Source organism: Neofelis nebulosa, chromosome 7 (assembly GCF_028018385.1).
Source record: "Neofelis nebulosa isolate mNeoNeb1 chromosome 7, mNeoNeb1.pri, whole genome shotgun sequence".
Taxonomy (NCBI): Eukaryota; Metazoa; Chordata; class Mammalia; order Carnivora; family Felidae; genus Neofelis; species Neofelis nebulosa.
In genome coordinates, this window is record NC_080788.1 from 63,523,283 (window position 1) to 63,546,523 (window position 23,241).

Genomic DNA, 23,241 nt, shown 5'->3' on the forward strand with positions numbered 1-23,241 from the left:
TATACTCTTAAGAGTAAACACCTATTCTTCAAGACAACTAGGTCAATTAATATTTCGTGCTATTTGGAAGCAGAAAGGTAATCTTTTATAATGAACAATTTCAAACATATAAAAGTTGAGATCATTTAAAAACAATTATCTAAACATGGCTGATTGTGTTTCATCTTTATTCACTACCACTACCTCCTGCTACTACCTCCTAAACCCAACCTCACTCTGGATTATTTTATTTTATTTAAAAAAAAATTTTTTTTTTAATTTTTGTTCATTTTTGAGAGAGAGAGAGAGAGAGAGAGAGAGAACAAGCATAAGCAGGGGAGGGGCAGAGAGAGAGAGGGAGACAAAGAGAATCTGAAGCAGCTCCAGGCTCCAAGATGTCAGCACAGAGCCCAACGTGGAGCTTGAACCCATGGACCGTGAGATCATGACCTGAGTCGAAGCCGGCCGCTCAACCGACTGAGTCACCCAGGTGCCCCTGCTCTGGATTATTTTATTTTATTATTTATTATTATTTTTTTAAACACTAGGGCTAATTAATTTATTTTTAAAAATTTTCTTAATGTTTATTTTTGAGAGACAGAGTATGAGTGTCGGAGTGGGGGGGCAGAGAGCAAGGGAGACAGAGGATCCGAAGTGGGATTTGCGCTGACAGCAGAAAGCCCGATGTGGGGCTTGAACCCACGAACTGTGAGATCATGACCTGAGCTGAAGTCAGACACTTAACCGACTGAGCCACCAAGGCGCCCCTGCTCTGTATTATTTTAAAGCAAATCCAAGATATCACATCATTTCATCTGTAAATATTTCAATATATATTTCTAAAAGAGAGAGGATCTTTCAAAAGGGAATAATCTCAAAACATACCTATAGGATTAAATATTTCTGAGTGTCATATATCCAGTCAGAAGATTCACATTTTACCAAAATTGTTTAGAAAGTTGGGACTGGGAATGCAAAGTGAGATTTATATACTATGGTTGAAATGCCTGTTTTAAAATTTTTTATTTTATTTTAGAGAGAGAGGGAGAGTACTCATGAGTGGGGAGAGGGGCAAAGGGGGAGAGAGAGAATCCCAAGCAAGCAGGCTCTGCACTGTCAGTGTGAAACCCAAGGCAGGGCTCGAACTCATCAACTTTGAGATCATGACCTGAGCTGAAATCGAGTTGGATGCTCAAGGAACCGAGCCACCCAGGCGCCCCTTAAATGCCTCTTAAAACACTTTGATTCTATAGGGTTTGTTGGTTGTTTTAGTAATTTTTTGTTCAACTACAATGTTTGCTCTATAATGCTCTATATATTTCATCAATTACATCCCCTTAAGTTGTTTAACATGTTCCTCCAGGTTTTGTATTTCCTACAAACTGGTGGTTAAAATTAGGGGTTCAATCTGATTTTTTTTTTTTAAACTACTTATAGGTGGATATTTATCTTTTACAACTTTTAAACTATTTTTAAGTGAAAAGAGAACAAATGTGAATATAAAATAGCTTTAGTTTTAAACTTTTTTTTCCTTTCTTCCGAAAAACTACTTTCTCGGCTGCTGGATCCTACTGATAGCTCAGTATACACTAGCTAAGGTGGAATATTATTTGGTAGTTAATACAAATTTAAATTTACATTTAAACATTTCAAAGCATTGAGGAATCTTACCAAAACAAAAAACACTCTCTTAAATGTCTATCCTATCCTAAATCATATGCTTATAACTGAATTCCATGGTTCCTTCTGTTTTCTTACAATTCCCTTTACCATAATTAAGAAAAATATATACTACATATTACATAATGTGTTTGTTATCACCAAGTTTTTCATGAGATTATCAAATACAACTCACCTTTAGAATGAGGTTGCTCTTGCCAAATGTTTTCTGCAAGTGAAGTCTCCCTGGAAAGAAACTTGTTTTAAAACATGTGCTAAGTACCCACAGAAAGAATTATCTTAAAAGTCCAAGAGGGGTTTTCATCAAATATAATCCTCACTCTACGATAGAGGAAATATTCTGGTACTGTCTATCCAAATTCTTTAAGAAGATAAAACCTTCAGTCATTAAAAATGTTATACAAGTATATTTGATAATGGATATCATAACATTAACAGTGTAAATCGATTACAAAACAGTAAACTCTCATTTTCATCAAACAAAACAAAAACAGAACACAGAAGGATATACTTATGTTAATAGCAGTAATCTCTTGGTGGTAGAAATGGGTGGTTTTATCTTTTAAAAATTATATTTGATTGTTTAAGAAACATACTATTTTTTTAATGGAAAAAAGTCTGTACCCTGTCTTCCTTCATCAGCATCAGAGCTTATGTTGTGACAAAGACTTGCAAAAGTTACGTCTTGATAGTATGAAAGACTTCAAGTCACTAGAGTCAAAGATTGGTTCTAAATGGCCTCCTATAAGCATTATCCCATCCGCCAATGCGGTCCTACCTGGCACAAGAGTTTACTGGACAAAGAGAATTGGATAGAGCCATTCCTGGTATTTCCTGAGACTCTGATGCAATTTGCAGTTCAGCTGTTTCCTTCGTAGGCATCTTCTCTTCTTGCTATTTGCATTAAACACACAAAATCAATGTGTCTCTCCTACCTACAAAATTCTACCTATTTTCAAGCGTTAGCTCCGAAATTAGGTTTACCATACTCTTCCCCTAGATATCCACTAACCATATACAATATCTATACTACAAAACTTCTTTCCAATAATTTACGTTCCTAGTATAAACTGGTTCTGTTTTACTCAACTGGGCAGTGCCAAGATTTACTAAATTTCTTTGGGTAACCCCATTCAGGGGAACATGACTAGAACAAAAAGCTAAAGGTCAGAAACTACAAAATAATAGTTTAGAGTGTAACTAAGAAGTCAATAAATTGTCACTTCTAGTGACACAATTTCCATTTGCAGTCTTCATCTGTTATATTACTTTCCTGATGGACTTAATTGCTACTAATAGCTATGAAACTACCAGAAACTGAATGGATTTGGGAGGACTTTTACCTTCTGTGCTTTTATATTGTTTAAATTTGTTTCAATAAGCATAGTTTTCTATATTAAAAAAAAAAAAGAGAGAAATGACCTGATCACCCGTTCTTTCTTGCTGAGTAGTTTGAATTTCTTTTAGCTTCTTTTCCATTTCTTCAATCTGTTTCTGCATTTCTGCTCTCTTCTCTGCACTGGTCAGTAGCTCAGCTAGAAAGGGTAAGGTTGGCTGATGCATTATTCCTCATAGCAATTTATTGTCAAAAACTGTCTTCGGAGCTCATGGCCTCAACAAACACACTAATATTACAGATAATAATATAGATGGAACAAAGTCCTCTAATTGAGGTCTAGGTCTCTGTTCATTCATTTACTTAGTCAATAAAAACCAGAATATTTGTGATGTGCCAAGCACAACTCTGAGCATTTATATTTCAGTGGTGCATAATACAAAGTCCTTGGTCATGTGACACTAACATCCAACCTGAGGGGACACACACACACACACACACACACACACAAATTAACAAGAAAATCAGTGTTAAAAATAAAATGAAATAGGTGATGTGAGAATGTGTGACTGAGTAGGGGGATGGAGGTCAGGAGCTACTTAAGACCGGTAAGCAGGGAAGGGACACCTGGGTGGCTCAGTCGGTTAAGCATCAGACTTTGGCTCAGGTCCTGATCTCACAGTTCACGAGTTCAAGCTCCATGTAGGGCTCTGTGCAGACAGCTCAGAGCCTAGAGCCTGCTTCGGATTTTGTGTCTCCCCCTCTCTCTGCTCCTCCCCGGCTTGTGCTCTTTCTCTCTCTTAAAAATAAATAAACATTAGAAAAAAAAAAAAACAAAACAGTAAGCAGGGAAGATCATTTTAATATTATAAAATGCTCATCTGCTGTGAGCAAAATGGACTATGGTAAGGCCAGAATGAGTGCAGAAAGTCTAGTTGCAGTAGTCTACCCAAAAGATGGTGGTTTGGATTAATAATGAGAATGGTAAAAAAAATTTAAAAAAAATAATGAGAATGGTGATAAAGATGTGGGAATATTTTGGTGGTAAAGTTGATACGCTTACCCATTAGATGTCGGGGAATGGTACAGAAAGAGGGATCAGAGATGACTTCTGGTTTTTTTTGGCTTCAACCATCTGGGTGCATGGTGTTACCTTTTACTGAAATGGGGATGCCTATGGTATGTGTACACACATACTGTGTGTACACATGCTGGGGTGTAGTTTGTGGCAGAAATCAATAATTCTGTTCTGGCTATGTTGAGATTAAAATGTCTATTAGAATAGCCAATAGATACAAGCAACTAAATAGGAGTCTGGAGTTCAGGTGAAATGTCAGGGATGGAGATATAAATTTGAGAGTCCATGGCTTGTAAATAGTATTTAATACATTACTTACTGATACCTATAGAAAGAAAGGATAACTGGAATATTCCAAGACTCTATCCTGGGCCTCAAGAAGAGGTCTCTGATGAGAAGAATAGCAGTAAAGGAAACTGAGAGGGAATACACACCAAGGAAAAAGCCAAGAGAAGCATTTCATAAAGAAGTAGTTCATCAACTGTGTCAAATGAAGGCAAAAGGTCAATAAATAAAGATCAAGACTGAGAAATGGCCACTGGACTTAGCAAAAAAAAAAAAAGGTTTCTGGTTACCATGATCAGAGCTGCTTCACTCGAATAGAGGGAATGCTTGAGAAAATAATGGGCAGTTAAGAAGAAATTCTTCTGTGAACTAGATTAATACACATACCTTCCCTTTGCTCTTTTAATTTCTTCCGGAAAACTTCAGCCCGGATCTCTTCAAAGGAGAACTCCCCTACTCCTGCATAAATCTTCTCCTTACAATACATCATCTTCTCTTTCTTCTCCTGAGACTCTTGCTGATGGCTTTGAACTCTTTGCAGAAGATCTCCTTCTTCCTTTCCAGGTTTTCTTGTGGTTAGAATGTGGTTTATACTGGGTTCAATTTTACATGGTGTCCTAAGGAAGCAAAATAATTATTATTCACCATACAGATCAAATGAATTATTTCTTTTATGTCTTGACAGAACATAGAAACGATGTCAGTGGCACGACTATGTATAATTGATTTCAAAAAATAAAAACAAAGAAGATTGAGGAAAAAGGCTAAAAAATAATTCACACAGGTCATCAACAATTATGTTCTGAGTACTACAATGATATGATGAGGCAGGAAATTAAACATAAGGGTAATCAAATAGGTTATATACCTTATAGGTGAAAATAAATGTGAATATCATATCTTAATCAAACCCAATGAATGAGGGATATCTGGGTGGCTCAGTCAGTTGAGTGTCTAACTCTTGATTTCAGTTCAGGTCATGATCTCATGGTTCATGGGGCTGAGCCCCGCATCTGGCTCTGTGCAATGTGAGTGCAGAGTCTGCTTGGTATTCTCTCTCCCCCTCTCTCTCTGCCCCTTTGCTGCTAGCAGGCATGCACTCTCTCTCTCACAAAATAACTTAAAAAAAAAAAAAAAACACAAAACTTAAAATAAAATAAACTTAAAAAAAAAAACCAAATGAAAGAAAGTTAACCTCTACATTACAGCCCATTTTCTACTGTTTCACACCAAAAACAATTAGTTAGGAATACAGCATTTAGGGAATTAATAATGTGAAGTTCAAGGTTCTCAGCTGAAGGGGAGAAAATGAGAGTACTAATATAGGTTTGAAAAGAATGAAGCATAAAGTACTTCACACAAAATGGGGCAGACGTTCTCAATTCTGGCTATGGATCAGAATCACTTATATACCTTTTATTTCCTTATATGCCTTTTTACAACTAAAGATATCTGATCCCTACACCAGATCCACTAAATCAGAACCTTTAATGCTAGGGTCCAAGCATCTACATACTTAAAAGGCTTCCTCAACTTGTTCAATCTGATAAAGGACATCTACAAAAACCCCACACAAACATCATACTTAATAATGAAAGACTGAATGCTTCTGCCCTAAGATCAGGAACAAGATAAGAAGGTCCATTCTTGCCACTTCTATTCAAAACTGTACTGGAAGTTCTAGCCAGGGCAATTAGGTTAAAAAAAAAGAAAGAAAGAAAGAAAGAAAGAAAGAAAGAAAGAAAGAAAGAAAGAAAGAAAGAAAGAAAGAAGGCATCCAAATGGGATAAGAAGTAAAATGGTCTCTATTTGCAGATAACATGATCTTACATATAGAAAATCCTAAGAATCTATCATAAAAATTATTAGAGCTAATAATGAGTTCACCAAAGAAGCAGAATATAAAATTAATATATAAAAATTGTATTTTATACAATGAACAATCTGAAAATGAAATTAAGAGAACATTTGTATTTACAATAGCACCAAAAGAATGAAGTATTTCAGAATAATTTTTAAAGAAGAAACGTGGGGGCGCCTGGGTGGCTCAGTCGTTAGGCGGCCGACTTCAGCTCAGGTCACGATCTCACGGTCCGTGAGTTCGAGCCCCGCGTCAGGCTCTGGGCTGATGGCTCAGAGCCTGGAGCCTGCTTCTGATTCTGTGTCTCCCTCTCTCTCTGCCCCTCCCCCGTTCATGCTCTGTCTCTGTCTCAAAAATAAATAAAACATTAAAAAAAAAAAATTTTAAAAAGAAATGTGACTAGACACCAAAAAAATATACAGATGGCAAGCAAGCACATAAAAGATGCTCAATCATATATTATCAGGGAATTACAAATTAAAACAATAACGAGATACCACAACATATCTATCAGAATGGTTAAAATCTAAAATACTGACAACACCAAATACTGACAAGGATGTGGAGGATTAGGAACTATCATACCATTGCTGGTATGAATGAATGCAAAATGGTACAGCCACTTTGGAAGATAGTTTGGCACTTTCTTACAAAGATAAACTTAGTCTTAAAATCGAATCCAGCTATATGAGTTGAAAATTTATGTCTATATAAAACTCTGCACTTGGGGCGCCTGGGTGGCTCAGTCGGTTGAGCAACCGACTTCCGCTCAGGTCATGATCTCACGGTTTGTGAGTTTGAGCCCCATGTCGGGCTCTGTGCTGACAGCTCGGAGCCTGGAGCCTGCTTCTGATTCTGTGTCTCCCTCTCTCTCTGACCCTCCCCCGCTCATGGTCTGTCTCTCTCTGCCTCAGAAATAAATAAACATAAAAAAATAAATAAATAAATAAAATAAATTAAAAAAATAATAAAAAAAAATAAAACTCTGCACTCAAGTATTTATAGTAACTTTATTCATAATTGCCAAAATTGGAAGCAAGCAAGATGTCCTCCCACAAATGGATAAATATCCATACAATGGAATATCATTCAGCACTAAAAATAAATGAGCTATTATGCCACAAAAAGACATGAAGAAACCTTAAATTCTTATTACTGAGAAAAGCCAGTCTGGAAAGCTTACATACTGTTTTTTTTTTTCCAACTATAGGACTTCTGGGAAAAGGCGGAACTATAAAGACAATTTATTTTTTTAATTTTTTTTTAAATTTTATTTTTTTAACGTTTATTTATTTTTGAGACAGAGAGAGACAGAGCATGAACGGGGGAGGGGCAGAGAGAGAGGGAGACACAGAATCGGAAGCAGGCTCCAGGCTCTGAGCCATCAGCCCAGAGCCTGACTCGGAGCTCGAACTCAACGGACCGTGAGATAGTGACCTGAGTTGAAGTCAGACGCTTAACCTACTGAGCCACCCAGGCGCCCCTATAAAGACAATTTAAAGATCAGTGGTTGCCAGGGAGTTGAGGGAGGGATAAATGAACTACTGGAATGCAGGGAAGTTTTAGGGCAGTGAAACTACTCATGTGACACTGTAATGATGGACACATGAAAAACCCATAGAACTGTAGAACACACTGGAATGAGTACTAATAAACTATAAACTTTAGTTAATAATGTATCAATATTGGTGCGTCAATTACAACAAATGAATCACACTGATGCAAGATGTTAATAGGTAGAATTGTGTGCAGGGTTGAGGAGGAAGTACATGGGAATGCTGTACAATTTTTCTATAAATCTAAGATAGCTCAAAAAATAACATCTACTCATTTTTTTAAAAAGTGTAAAACTTTGGGGAACGTGGGTGGCTCAGTCAGTTTAGAGTCCAATTTCAGCTCAGGTCATGATCTCACAGTTTGTGAGTTCAAGCCCCACAATTGGGCTTGCTGCTGTCAGCACAGAGCCTACTATGGATCCTCTGTCCCCTCTCTCTGCCCCTCTCCCACGTGTGCTGTCTCAAAAATAAATAAACATTTAAAAAATTAAAAAAAATAATAAATAAAAAGTGTAAAATTTTATTCTGAAAACTATGAAACACTGTTGAAAGAAATGAAAGGAGATATAAATAAAAGATATACCACGTCCATGGATCTGAAGATTTAATATTATTAAGATGGCAATATTCATTAAATTGATCTACAGATTCAGAGCACAATCTGTATCACAATCCCAGCTGGCTATTTTGCAGAAATTACCAAGATGATCCTAAAATTCAAATGGAATTGCAAGGGGACCAGAATGGTCAAAACAATCTTTAAAAAAAAAAAATAAATAAGGGAGAGCCTGGGTGGCTCGCTCAGTCGGTTAAGTGCTGGACTTCGGCTCAGGTCATGATCTCACAGTTCGTGGGTTTTGAGCCCCGCGTCAGGCTCTGGGATGCCAGCTCAGAGCCTGGAGCCTGTTTTGGATTCTGTATCTCCCTCTCTCTCTGTCCCTCCCCTGCTTGCTCTCTTATCTCTCTCTCTCTCTCTCTCTCTCTCTCTCTCTCTCTCTCTCTCTCTCAAAAATAAATAAATAAACATTAAAAAAAAAAAAAAGAAGAAAGAAAACAAAATGTGTCTGGTTACTTTCATCTCCACAAAGAAGGAAATGCCCTTGGGAACCAAGATAGGTGTCCCTGCTCACTGTTAATAATTTCCACCTCAAAATGTCTGGAAATCAAACTCACATAACTGGCTGTTGTGCAGTTTCTTCAACATATGGAGTAAAACTGGGAAGCAGAGAAGGTACTGCTGTCACAGAAGCCGTACTGCCACGAGTCTGGTGATGCAGAAGAAAATGAAAATTACCATAGTGTTCCATTCTAACACAATATATGCAGACCTTGCCTAATTATTCAAGAGGAATTAAAAGAGATGCTGAAACTACTTCTCTACTCAAAATGTGAAGTCTGTGTTATGTGTGCAAATACAATGGATCCAAAAGTCCTTACCTTGTATTCCAAAGGCCTGCCTGTGTTCCATGGGCCTGCTTGCAGCTCGTTCTCCTTGGCCCTGGACACAGGGCGTGCTATCCACGGCTGAGCTGTAGGCTTAGACAACTCTGCTCTAGAGGCTTCATCAGCATTTTCATCAAAAATAGTAACTCTGGAATTACTTTGCATCTGTTGAGGAACTGGATTTTGGAGTCCTCTGTTCTGGTTTGGAGCTAGGAGAAAAACATTAAAACTTTAAGTAAAATCTTTAATTATCAATCTAGATGCCAGATAAAGTATACCCAATCATTCCTCAAATCAAGGCGATTACTTCTACTACCATAGAAACAAAGAGATTTTTTTAAACAATAATATTTTAAAACCTTAAATGAATCGAATTACTAACTTTTGAATCCATTCTGTTTGTTACTTATACTGTCCCTCCTTTCCCTCACTTCCAATCTTTTATTTATAGATATTTTAAAAAGTTCTACCTCTTCCTTCAGTCACCATTCTAACATTGTCTAGTTTTCTCAGAGATTAACCTAACCTAAATTGTCATTTTTCAATTTAAAATTTTTCTCTCAATGCAAATAAGCTGCAATGTGCTGAATCTAGAGAAGACAAATTAGCCCATTTATTAGTGGTACTCTCTGTTATGGGGTTCTTTATTACAACCAAGCTTCAGTATGATCTGGATGAAATATTCTTTAGGTCTATATACTCCCTATACACTAATTCTAGGATACATTTTGAATAATGGTAAGTTAATACCAGGAAAGGAGTTAGAGATTTTTCAAAATTCTGGTCTATAGGTCTAACTGCTATAAATGTAGTAAAAGCTTATTGCTCTCTATACTTTCTGCCCAATTTTGCTGTAAATCTAAAACTTCCCTAAACGTAGTGAATTTAAAAAAAAAAAAAAAAAAAAAAAGCCCATGGTTAATCATCTTTACGTGCACAAAGGAGAGTCTAATTTCTGGCCCCCAAAAAGCTTGAAGACCATATTAACACATTCTCTGAGGCTTTGGTTTTATGTAAGTTTAATTTGACAATACTAGCTATATTATTGAATATCTTCTTTCAACTAACAACTCAAGTTCAGAAACTCTTGATGCTTCCTATATATTAGGTTTTTCTTAATTAAGACACAAAATTGCTGACATGTTTTGGTTTTACTGCATACTGTGATCTCAGCTCTCTGAAGACTTCCTTCTTTTTGCTACCTAGTATTCAGAAAACTAGGACAGTATCCACATATATATTTATACGTTATCTCTTTACATAATTTGCCCAGCACCCGAGACTAAGAGCTTCCCATAATAACACTTAACAAACTTACCCTTGAGAGCACCTCCTACACGGCTGATTGGAGCTCTAGCTGTCTTTTTCCCTTTGCTTTTTAGTTCAGCCAGTGTGCTTCGTTGTGGTACAGAAGATCCAAATACTTCCTCTTCCTCTTCTTTCTCAAGTGCCAACACAGTTTGCCGAGACACTCGAGCTTGAAATTGTCTAAAGTAAGAGAATGGACAATTAACCCTTGGGGAGATGAACACTACTCACAGAATCAAATATCTAACTTGTTAAAACAAGGGAGAAGAAATATAGAGGAATAGCCCACAGAAAATGTTTATTATGTCAGAAATGAAGAAAGCTACCTTGAAATCAGAGAGAAGGTTTGGAATAGAATGGTTTAGCCTCCCCTTTAAATGTCCAAGTTTGACCAATTAGCATACTCTGAAGCGCACCATTAGGTTGATCTGAGGATCAGAGCAGGGTGACTAAGATTAAAGAATTTATTAAAATCAGAGTTCCCCATCAACATTTTATTACAAAGCTTACACTTACAAATTATTGCAAGTGTAAATGAACACCCATATACTCCTCACCTAGATTCACCAACTGTTAACATCTTGCCACATCTATTTTGTCACTGTCTATGTCTCTTTCTCTCTCTATGCACACTCTCCCCTCTATACCATTTTTTCCTAAACCATATCAAATGAAGATGTATCCCACATGACATTTTACTTTAGCAAAGCTGGCAGAAGTTTGAAGATTAAACTTCCTGTCCTGCTGCCAAAGCCTTAAGTATTATCAAAAGAGTTTAAAAAGAAAAAATAAAAAAACAAAAAATATAGAATAAACTGAGAGTACTGGCCAAAATGGAGTAAGGCCATGGTAGCCTCTCTCTCACTGGGTAGAATTTAAAACTCTAAACAAACTACAAAAAAAGCAACTGAGGCTTCTGCAAAGTAAACAAAAGCAAGTGGACTGTAGAGAGGAGTCAAACTTGAAGAAACAACCCACACAGGGTTGTTTCCTGTTTTTTTTTTTCTTCTTCTTTTTTCTCTTGTGGTTTAAAATTGTTGCCATGATGGTGTGGGAAGCTAAAACCTCATCTTTCTGGCCAGAATACTTGGAAAAGGGGACTCTGCGGGCCAATGAATGTGGGAGAGATATTAGAGAGGATGAACTTAAGAAGGGGATCTCCTAATTCTCTACATGAATTGGCACAAGCCCTGGACTCAGTTCTGAGCTATGTATGCACAGGGCAGGCCCCAAGCAGCACAGAAAAGGCTTTGAGGACTGAACTATGATATAAACCATGACCCAAGTCCTAGACTAACTCCTGAGCAGCCTACACATGGGATAGACCCAAAGGTCTTGAAAACTGAACTAACAATGGAACCACTATCTACATAAGAAAGAACTGAGGATATCTGAAGGTTAGTTGCCTTCTAAGACAAAAGTATCAACGTTCTCCAGAGAATATCAAACAACAGAACTCAGAGTCTAATAACATAGTATCAGGATCAATGTCCAGGATATAATCCAAAATTACCTGACAGACCAAGAACCAGTAAAATGTGATCAATTCTCAAAGGAAAAGGCAAGCAACACATATCAATATCAAGATAACCTAGGTGCTGGGAATTTTCACATAGAGATTTAAAAGCAGTTATTATAACAATGCTCCATGAGATAAAGGTAAAAATATTTGAAAGGAATAAAAAAACAGAAGTTCTCAGCAGAGACACAGAAACTATAAAAAAGAATCAAAAGGAGAATTTAGACCTGAAAAACACATTATGTGAAATAAAAAAATTACTGGATGGACTCAATATCAGACTGGAGATGGCTGAGGAAAGAGTAAATGAACCTGAAGACAAATCAATAAAAACTAGCCACTCTGAAGAACAGAAAGAAAAAAGGTTAAAAAATTAAAAACTAAAACAACAAAAAAGACAGCTTCAGGGACCTATGGAACAATATCAAAAGGTCTAATATATGTGTAATTGAAGTCCCAGAAAAAGAGATATAGTAAGTACAGAAAAAACATTTTTAAAGGGCTAAAAATTTTTAAAATTTTGTAAAAGGCATACATTTATAAATTCAAAAAGCTCAGTAAACCCCAAATGGATTAAATGCAAGGGTAATCACACCTAGACACACCATAATCAAATTTCTGAATAATAATGTTAAAAGCAAAAATCTTAAATGCACCCAGAGAAAACCAACACAATACATATAGAGAAGGAACCAATCAAATGACCACAGATTTCTCATCAGAAATCATGCAGTCCAGAAGACAGTGCAACAACATCTTTAAAATACCAAAAGAAAAGAACTGTTGACCCAGAATTCTACATCCATTGAAAATATCCTTTAGGAATTAAAATGAAATGAAGACATTCTTAGATGAAGAAAAACTAAGGGAATTTATTGGCCATAGGCTCACTCTAAATGAATGGCCAAACATCTTTGGGCTGAAGAGAAATTATACTAGAGGAGAACTTGGGACTTCAGGAATGAAGAAAGAGAAATTATACATACAAAAGACCATTTTCCTCCAAAGTTCTTTAAAATATGTAAGGCTGTTGAAAGCAAAAATTATAACATTGTCTAGTGGGGTTTTCAGTGTATTTAGATGTAATAATACATATGACAAGTGTATCAAAAAAGTAGGGAAGATAAAGGGACCTATATGGTGATAAAGCTTCTATATTTTACTTGAAGTGGTAATATATTACCTCTGAGTAGACTATTAGAGGTTACGCATGTTTATAATATACCCTGGAGCAACCACTAAAAAAATAGTAACAGACAAAAAAGCCAATAAAATAAATTAAAATGAAATATTAAAAAATATTCAGACAATCCAAAAGAAGGCAGGAAATGGGCAATAGAGGAAGGAATAAAAGAGAACAAATTGGAAACAAATAATAAAATAATAGATCTAAATCCAAAAAAATTAATAATTAAAGTAAATGTTCTAAACACACCATTTAAAAACAGATACTGTGAGAGCTGAGAAACAAGACTCAACTATTTGCTGTGTGTAAGAAACCCACTTTAAATAAAAAGACATAGATAAGATAAAAATTAAAGAAAATCCATACAAAAGCCTGTATCATGAATGTTTGCAGCAGTATTTCACAAAAGCCAAAAAATAGAAACTATCTAAATGTTCATTAATGAATGAATGGATAAACAAAATCTGGTCTATCCACAGAATGACATATTACTGAGCAATAAAAAGGAATAAAATATTAATATATAATACAACTATGTTCATCAATGATGAATATACTGGGATGAACCTTCAAAAGATTAGGCTAAGTGAAAGAAGCCAGTCACAAAAGACTACATAATGCAGGATTCCATTTATGTGCAATGCCTAGAATAGGCAAACCTAGAAACAGAAAGCAGGTAAGTGGTTGCCTGGAAGTGGGTGAGAGGGAATAGGGAGTGACTACAAATGAGTATGGGGTTCATGTTGGGGTGTTAAAAATGTTCTAAAATTACATTGTGGTGATGGTCACACAACTCTAAAACTGTTAAAAAAAAAAAAAAAAAAAAAAAGAAAGAGAAATGATATATCATATAAACAAAAGAAAGCCAGAGTAGCTATATTAATATCAGACCAAGAAGACTTCAAAGTGTATATAACCAAGGATAAAGATACTGTAGTTATTATATCATGATAAAGGGATCAATTCTAAATATGTATCCTTCAGAACTTCGAAATATATAAAGCAAAAAAATGGGACTTAAAGAAGAGACACATTCACAATAAAAGGGAATTCAAAATTCTTCTCTGAGTAACTGATAGAATAAGTAGAAAATCAGCAAGGAAACAGAAGACCACAACAGACCTAAATAACATTTAAAAAACATTACATTGCCAAACAGCACAAAACACATATTTTTCAAGTGTCCATGGAATATTCACCAATGACAGACCATATTCTGGGCCATACGACAAAACTTAATAAATTAAAAAAAACTGAAAACATACAAATTATGTTCTCTAACCATAATGGAATTAAACTAGAAATCAGTAACAGAGAGACATCTGAAAAATCTCTGAATATTTCTTAATTAAATTTATATACTTTTAAATAACCCACAGGTCAAAGGGACAACATAAGGGAAATCAGAAATTTTTGAGCTGAGTGAAAATAAAAATATAGTATTGTATCAAAATTTGTGGGGGATAGCTAAAGCAGTGCTTGAAAAGAAATTTTTTATATTAGAAAAGAAAGATCTAGATCAGTTGATCTAACTTGTCACCTTATACTAGAAAAAGAGCAAGTTAAACTCAAAGAAAGCACAAAGAAGGAAATAATAAAGAGGAGAAATTAATAAAAATAAGAAGAGAAAGCTAATTGAGAAAAGTAATAAAACCAAAGCTGGTTCTCTAAAAAGATCAATAAAATTGATAAACTTCTAGCCAGACTAGGAGAAAAAGGAGAAGACACAATTACCAATATCAGGAATGAAAGAGGGGAGGTCACTACATAACCTACAGGCATTAAAAGGAAAATAAAGGAATACTATAAACAACTCTATGCTCATAAACTCATAGATGAAACGAATCAATTCCTCAAACACAAATACTACCATGGGGTGCCTGGGTGGCTCAGTCGGTTAAGCATGCCACTTCGGCTCAGGTCACAATCTCACCATTTGAGAGTTTGAGCCCCCCACATCAGGCTCTACACTGCTCTCTGCCCCTCCCCCCCAAAACACTTTCAAAGCTTACTCAAAGAAATCAAAGATCTAAATAAAAGGAGAACTATACCAAATTCATGCTCAATACTAATCAAAATCCCAGAAAGCGGATTCTAAAATTTGTACAGAAAGTCAAAGGAACTCTAGTTATTTATTTATTAAAAAAAAAATTTTTTTTTAATGTTTATTTTTGAGAGAAAGAGAGACAGAGCATAAGCAGGGAAGGGGCAGAGAGAGAGGGAGACACAGAATCCAAAGCAGGCTCCAGGCCCTGAGCTGTCGGCACAGAGCCCGACACAGGACTCGAATTCACAAACCATGAGATCATGACCTGAGCCAAAGTCCTATGCTCAACCGACTGAGCCACCCAGGCGCCCCTAGGAACTCTAGTTAAAAAGAAGCTAAAAGAAGAACAAAGTTGGAGGTCTCCTGTTAATTGATTTCTAGACTTACAAATAAAGCTACAGTAATCTAGATACTGTGATATACACTAATGAATACATAGATCAAAAGAACAAAATAGAGAAACAGAAATAACTGCACAAATATAATTTTTTAATGTCAAATATAAGTTTTTTAAATGTTTACTTATTTGAGAGAGAGCACGCACATGCATGCACAATGGAGCACAAGCACAAGCAGGGAAGGGGCAGAGGGAAAGAGAGAATCGCAAGCAGGCTCTGCACTGCCAGCGCAGAGTGCTATGTAGGGCTCCATCCCACAAACAGTGAAATCATGACCCTAGCCAAAGTGGAACATTTAACCGGCTGAGCCACCCAGGCACCCCTCAAATATGATTACGACACAGGTGCAAAGTCAATTCAATGGAGAAAGTCTTTTCAACAAGGGGCACAAGAACAAATGGAGGTTCATATGCAAAAAAAGAATCTTGATCAATACCTTATACAAAAATTAACTCAAAATGGATCAGAGATCTGTATGTAAAAAGTAAAACTATAAGAATTTCAAGATGAAAATAAACTATGGGACTACATCAAAATAAAAAGCTTTTGCACAGCAAAGGAAACCATCAAAAAACAAAAAGGCAACCTATTGAATGGGAGAAGATATTTGCAAATGACATCTCCAATAAAGGGTTAATATCCAAAATATATACAAAAATTTATAGAACTCAATACCAAAAAAACAAACATTCTGATTTTAAAATGGGCATAGGACCTGAATAGACATTTTTCCAAAGATATATAGATGGCCAACAGACACATGGAAAGACGGTCAACATCACTCAGCATCAGAAAAAATGCAAATCAGGGGCGCCTGGGTGGCTCAGTTGGTTAAGCGTCTGACTTCGGCTGAGGGCATGATCTCACGGTTCGTGAGTTCGAACCACGAGCCTGCTCTGTGCTGACAGCTCAGAGCCTGAAGCCTGCTTCAGACTCTGTCTATGTCTCTGTCTCTCTCTCTGCCCTTCCTCCGCTCATGCTGTCTCTCAAAAATAAATAGACAAAAAAAAAAAAAAAAAAGAAAAATGCAAATCAAAACCACAATGAGATATCACCTGACACTTGTCAAAATGGCTAAATTCAAAAAGACAAGAAATAAAAGTGTTGATGACAATGTGGAGAAAAAGGAACCCTCCCACACTGTTGGTGGGAATGTAAATAAGTATAGCCACTGTGGAAAACAGTATGGAGGTTCCTCAAAAAATTAACCACAAAAATGCCATACAGTCCAATAATTTCACTTCTGGGTGTTTATTTACCCAAAGGAAATGAAAATATTAATTCAAAAGGATATATGCACACCTATGTTTATTGCAGCATTATTTACAATAGCCAAGATATAGAAGGCAACCTAAATGTCTATTGATAGACAAATAGATAAGGAAGATAAGGTATATATATATATATGCATAATGGATTGCACAGCCATAAAAAAGCATGATGGTGCCACTGATACAACATGGAAGGACCTACAGCCTATTATGCTAAGTGATCTAAGTCAGACTGAGAAAGAGAAATACTGTATGATTCCACTCATGTGGAATCTAAAAGAAAAAAAAAAGAACAATTAAACAAATAGAATCAGGCCTATAAATACAGAGAACAAACTGATGGCTGCCAGAGGAGGGAGTTGGGGGAAAGGGGGAAATGGGCAAATGGGTGAGAGGGAGACACAGGTTTCCAGTTATGTAATGAATAAGTCATGGGAATAAAAGGTACAGCATAAGAAATACAGTCAATACTATTATAATGGCTTTGTATGGAGAGCTACGGTAACTACTTGCAGTGAGCACAGCATAAGGTATAAATCTGTCCTATGTTATACACCTGAAACTAATGTAACATTGTGTATCAGCTATATTCAAATAAAAAAAAATTTTTTTTAAACTTCAAGATGAAAACTTAGGAGAAAATCTTTGCAACTTTTTGCTAAACAGAGCTCTCAGACATACCAAGAGCATGATCCATACAAAAAAATATATATATATATTTTATTATCGCTTCTCGGCCTTTTGGCTAAGATCAAGTGCAAAAAAAATATTTTATTTTATTTTATTTTATTTTATTTTATTTTATTTTATTTTATTTTATTTTATTTTAAATAATTGATTTTAGAATTCTCCGAAATTAAAAACTTTTGTTCTATAAAACACCGTTAAGAAAAAACATAGTCAACAGTCAATCTGGGAGAAAAGATTTACAAGTCACATATCTAACAAAAGACTGGTATTCAGACTATACATATAAAATCCATCTTTAAAGTAGAACCAATTTAATAACTGAAATGCATTATGCTAAATGAAAGCAGACACACTCAAAAGGCCACACATACTATATGATGCAATGTATATGATATCATGGAAAAGGCAAAACTACTGGGCTGGAAAACACATCAGTGGTTACCAGGGATTGGGAGTGAGCCTAAGTGTTGAACTACAAAGGGAGAGCATAAAGAAATTCTATGGAGCAATGGAACTATTGGATATTTTGGTCACAGTAATGGTTACATGTCCCTATTCGATTGTGAAAACTATACACCAAACAAATTTTACTATATGTTAAATAAAAAATATTTAAATAGATCTTTTAAAAAATTAAATAGTAACTAAGTAAACTTGCCATGGGGAGCATTTTATTCAGATGCAAAAACAACTATTTATATTTATTAGTTTTAAAGAGTAAAGACAAGCTCCAGAGAAGTTTACCGGTGCTGTGACTGCAGTCGTTCCAGTGGCTCAGCCTTCTGTTGAATCCCTTCCTGAAATATCTTATCTGCTTTCTTAAAGTTTTCTCTAGCTTCATATTCTTCAGCCCATGAGATATAGAACTGAGCAAGTGAAACACCAATCCCTTGGTTGTGTAAGTAACTGTACATATCCAGAGGCTCATTGCATAAATGCCCCTGTAACAAATTAAAAGCATTAAGAGTTAACCAATTTCTATTCATTTACTGTCTATTATGTGCTAAAAAAATCACTGGCATTACTATATGTAGTTTCTGCATTGAAAAAATATGTATTTATTATAATATAACGTTATAAGGGCTATACTGGTAAGACCTAAAAAGTAGACAGAAGAGATTAAGTTGTAAGAAAAAGGGATGAGAAGACTTCAAGAAGGTATGACATTTGAGTGTGGCCCTCAAGGAGGAATAGACTTATATCTGGTAGAAAATGGCAATGGAAAGGCATTCCAGACAGAGAAAATAGTATAAGCAAAGACAGAGAAGACTAAAAGTTTGTGGGGATCAGACAAGACAGGAGTTTGGGAAAAAAAGGTGTGACAGGTCTTAAATGTCAAGCTAATCGATTTTAAATTTACCTGATACCCAATGCATGTGTGTTCCCATGGGAGAACTCTAAGCAAAGGAATGATATGGTCAAATCTGCATTTTACAAGCGATCTTTTAAGACCAGCTATAATGCAGACAATTCTAGTAGTAAGAAGGTGGGGGAACATGTCAATAAAAAATCCTGTACCATTAACAGTTTGACATATTTTCTTCAGTTTTTTTTCCCTTAAGGAAAAAAAAGGAACATATATCATTTTAAATAGCATAAAAGGATTTTTATCATTTATAAAGTTTTAATCATAAGGAAATTTTAATTCCACTTAGCAGTTCAGGGTTCATTTTTCCATGCTTCTGCTTACTCTTTATCACTTTCAGATGGATGAATAATGTTCTATCTAGTAATCTTCCATCATTTAACCATTCCCCTATTTTTTGGATATACAGCTTCTACTTTACCCAAATAGAAAATAATTCTATGACAAATATCTTTTTTTTAAATATTTTCTTTCAAGTCTATTTGAGAGACAGAGAGAGACAGAGAGAGAGAGAGAGAGAGAGAGAGAGAGAGAGCGAGAGAGCATATGCAATTGGGAGAGGGGCAGAGAGAGAGAGGGAGAGAGAGAATTCCAAGCAGGCTCTGCACTGCCAGCACAGAGCCTGATGTGGGGCCTGAACCAACAAACCATGAGACCATGACCTGAGCTGAAATTAAGAGTCAGAGGCTTAACTGACTGAGCCCCCACACCCACCAGGTACCCCTGTAACAAATATCTTCATGCACACCACCTTTCATGTTTTATATTATTCCCTTAAGATAAATTTCTAGAAGTAGAACTATGTTAAAAAGTAACAAATTGCTTTCTAAAAGGGTTATACAAATTTAAAATGCTAGTAATTATTCCCAAATACTAATTTCACAGAAAATACCTATTTTAAGTTTCTAATTTCATATAAAAATGGCATTTCAGTGTTCTAATTAGGAGTTCTTACACTACTAAGGAGGCTAACATTTTCTCCTGTTTATTTACTAAATATAGTTTCTCTCATCTCTCCTGATTGTCTGGCCTAGGTTAAGTCCTCATTCTATGTATTCCCTTCTACACAACTCGATACTTCTCTCTTTCTCTTTTGTGACAATTAAATGCTTAACATCTGTCTTTCCCAATAAAGTAGGCTCCACAAAGGCACAAAACATTGCTATCCACTATATCTCCAGTTCCTAACCAGGGTAGAAAAAGGTTGAATAAATGAAATGCTCCACTTATATCTTTGACAAAAACAATTAATATTTCATAGTTTAATTTTGTAGTAAGTCAGTAAATGGAGTTCTCTGCTTATCCCAATTAGTGATGTTTTCCCATATGTGATGGTGATTCAAAGTTATAATTCTGAATATGTTATCAGTATCAGATCTGGTCTTTGATATCTGTTACTACATAAATAAAGGTTAACATTGACTGCACTTGTTAATGGCTTTCTGAATAGCTCTGGTTCAGCATAAAACAGCCAATAAAGATCAGGTTATTCCAGAGTGCTGAATGAGATCACTTAAGAAATAACATAAATAAAAGGACCACATGGTTAGATTAATATATCCAAAAGTTAAATAAATCTTTTTGGTAACCCCTAATAAGCCAACTAAAACAATTTTATACTTTTAACTCAAAATCCTGGATATTTTCTAAGAACAAATTTTTCCTTAGCTAGATTGTAGTCATTCCTTATAAAAATAACTCTTGGAGTGGAGAAAGTTTTCTGCAAAGCAAAAGAAAGGAGTAGAGTGAAGAACCCAACTGTTACTCCTCTTGACCATAAGGGAAAAAATAAAAACAGCAAAATAGATTAATATGCTTGCTAACTATCTACTATGTTCCAATTATTGCTGATCATTTGAATATGAGGGGTGTCTAGACCAGTACTTCTCAGACTAGACTGCCTGTGGTAAAGGGGCCAGTTTCGGTGTGTGTGTGTTTAAAGTTTCCATTCCATTGTTGACTGGTATTTTTAAAAATTACAATAGAAATAGAAGTCACTAGAAAAATGATGATGTGTTTGGATGTTGTGGTAATGTCAAATTTGTTAACCAAACCTCTAAATGCTTATTCGGAACTTTTATCTTGAACACTCCACGGACCATTCTTTCAGTAGCACTGGTCTAGACTATGCTGTTTATGTTATGACAGTGTCATTACTCTTTAGTGCCAGCACCAGGTTAGCATTTATGAACATAAAAATTATTCCAATTGTTACTTTTAATAGTTCCAAGTAAATATAATCATAGAATCTTAGGATTAAGAGTTACTTTAGAGGTTTATCTAGTCCAAACCTTTAATAAATCACACATAAGAACATTATATAAGTTAAGAGTATTATATAGGATAGAATGAAAAACAAAATCCATCAGCATGCTACCAGGGACCATAGTCCCCATGCAAACAATCTGTTTAGCATTCTTTGGATATCATCCTTTGTCATAAATTCCTATCACTGATATTTCTAAGATAATTTCTCCAACTTGTCAATAATGATGCCAAAATATGTCAAATGTCCTACGGAAACCAAGATAGGTATGCCTTCAGGATTTACCTAATTTCCTTTATTAGTAATATTTGAAGGTTTTTTTAAAATTTCTTTTTAGTGTTTATTTTTGAGAGGAAGAGAGAGCACGCAAGTGGGGAGTGGCAGAGAGGGAGAGAGGAAGACACAGAATCTGAAACAGGCTCCAGGCTCTGAGCTGTCAGCACAGAGCCCAATGCAGGGCTTGAACTTGGGAACAGCAGGTCATGACCTGAGCTGAAGTCGGATGCTTAACCAACTGAGACACCCAGGTGCCCCTGAACGTTTTTTTTTTTTTTTAATGTTTATTTATTTTTGAGAGAGAGAGAGAGAGAGAGATAGAGCACAAGTGGAGGATGCTTAACCTACTGAGCCACCTAGGAGTCCCTATTTGAAGTTTAAGATAAGCTCTCAAGAGATATGTTTTAGCCAGAAATTTTATCAATTTTAAATGTCAGTATTTTATATTATAACACTTGTTGTAAATATTCTATTATTTTGAATTATTTAGTGTTATAGAATTATCTATTTTTATAGATTTTTATTATTATTATTTTTTGTAGAGAGAATGCACAAGTGGGAGAGGGGAACAGAGAGAGAAAGAAAGAGAGAGAGAGAGAGAGGGGGAGAGGAGAGAGAGAGAGAGAGAGAGAGAGAGAGAGAGAGAGAGAATCTTAAGCAGACTTCATGCTCAGCATGAAGCCTGACGTGAGGCTCATTCCCATGACCCTAGGATCATGACCTGAGCTGAAATCAAGAGTCAGATGCTCAACTGACTGAGCCACGCCTATTTTTTATTTTTATTTATTTAAGTTTATTTATTTATTTTGAGAGAGTCCATGCACAAGAATAGGAAGGGCAGAGAGACAGGGAGAGAGAGAATCCCAAGCAGGCCCCATGCTATCAATGCAGAGCCCCATGTGGGGCTCAAACCCATAAACCACAAGATCATGACCTGAGCCAAAATCAAGAGCCAGATGCTCAACTGACTGAGCCACCCAGGTGGCCCCCTATTTTTTTATTTTTATTTATTTATTTTAATTTTTTCCCTATTTTTAATTTTTAATAATTTATTTTTATAAGTATCTAATTATCCATTATCTAGTTATCTATTATCTAACATTCTAATCTAAATATTTATCACTTATTCTAATCTCTTTTAGGATAAAATCAATGAAGTAAATACCTAGGAAACCCACATCATTATTTTATTTGAAGATGTTTTCATAAAAAAATTTTCTAGATAAAAGAACTACATGTCAAATGAGACAGTACAAAGTGGTCAGGCAGAGATTTTTGGATGTAGCAATATACTACATAAAAAACATTTACCTTTTTATGGTAATGATTCTCAAAAAGGAGACAAAGGAATACCAGAATCACCTAACAAAACTTGTTCCCAAACAATCATGCTACTGCCATGTGTTGGCTCCTACACACCCTCCCCGCCAGCACAGCTGCATGGCCCTATGATCACTTTTAAAGGGGTAAAAAACCCTTACATTAAAATCTATCTTTAAATAGAGACAATTTAACAAACATTGAGTATTTTACTAAATGTTTAGTATCTATTAAATGACTTGAGTGTTGCCATTTTCTGGTGTGTACCAGACAGCTCTAGAAAAAAATCTCTTGGTTTAATATGTTATTTTTTAAAATTTCTTTTAATATTTATTCATTTTTGAGAGACAGAGAGAGACAGAGTGTGAATGGGGGC

General features: G+C 35.5%; 1 protein-coding gene across 2 annotated transcripts in view; it reads right to left on the minus strand.

Annotated features, from left to right (window-relative positions):
* BUB1B (BUB1 mitotic checkpoint serine/threonine kinase B) overlaps positions 1-23,241 on the minus strand; it is a 51,242-nt gene that overhangs the window by 16,256 nt on the left and 11,745 nt on the right. For both annotated transcript variants that reach the window (XM_058738213.1, XM_058738212.1), the window contains exons 5-12: positions 18,382-18,578; positions 10,537-10,706; positions 9,213-9,427; positions 8,949-9,040; positions 4,746-4,975; positions 3,082-3,194; positions 2,438-2,553; positions 1,835-1,884 (exon numbers count right to left, since the gene is read on the minus strand). In XM_058738213.1, the coding sequence (XP_058594196.1) occupies positions 1,835-1,884; positions 2,438-2,553; positions 3,082-3,194; positions 4,746-4,975; positions 8,949-9,040; positions 9,213-9,427; positions 10,537-10,706; positions 18,382-18,578 (1,183 nt within the window). The remainder of the gene's footprint in view (positions 1-1,834; positions 1,885-2,437; positions 2,554-3,081; positions 3,195-4,745; positions 4,976-8,948; positions 9,041-9,212; positions 9,428-10,536; positions 10,707-18,381; positions 18,579-23,241) is intronic.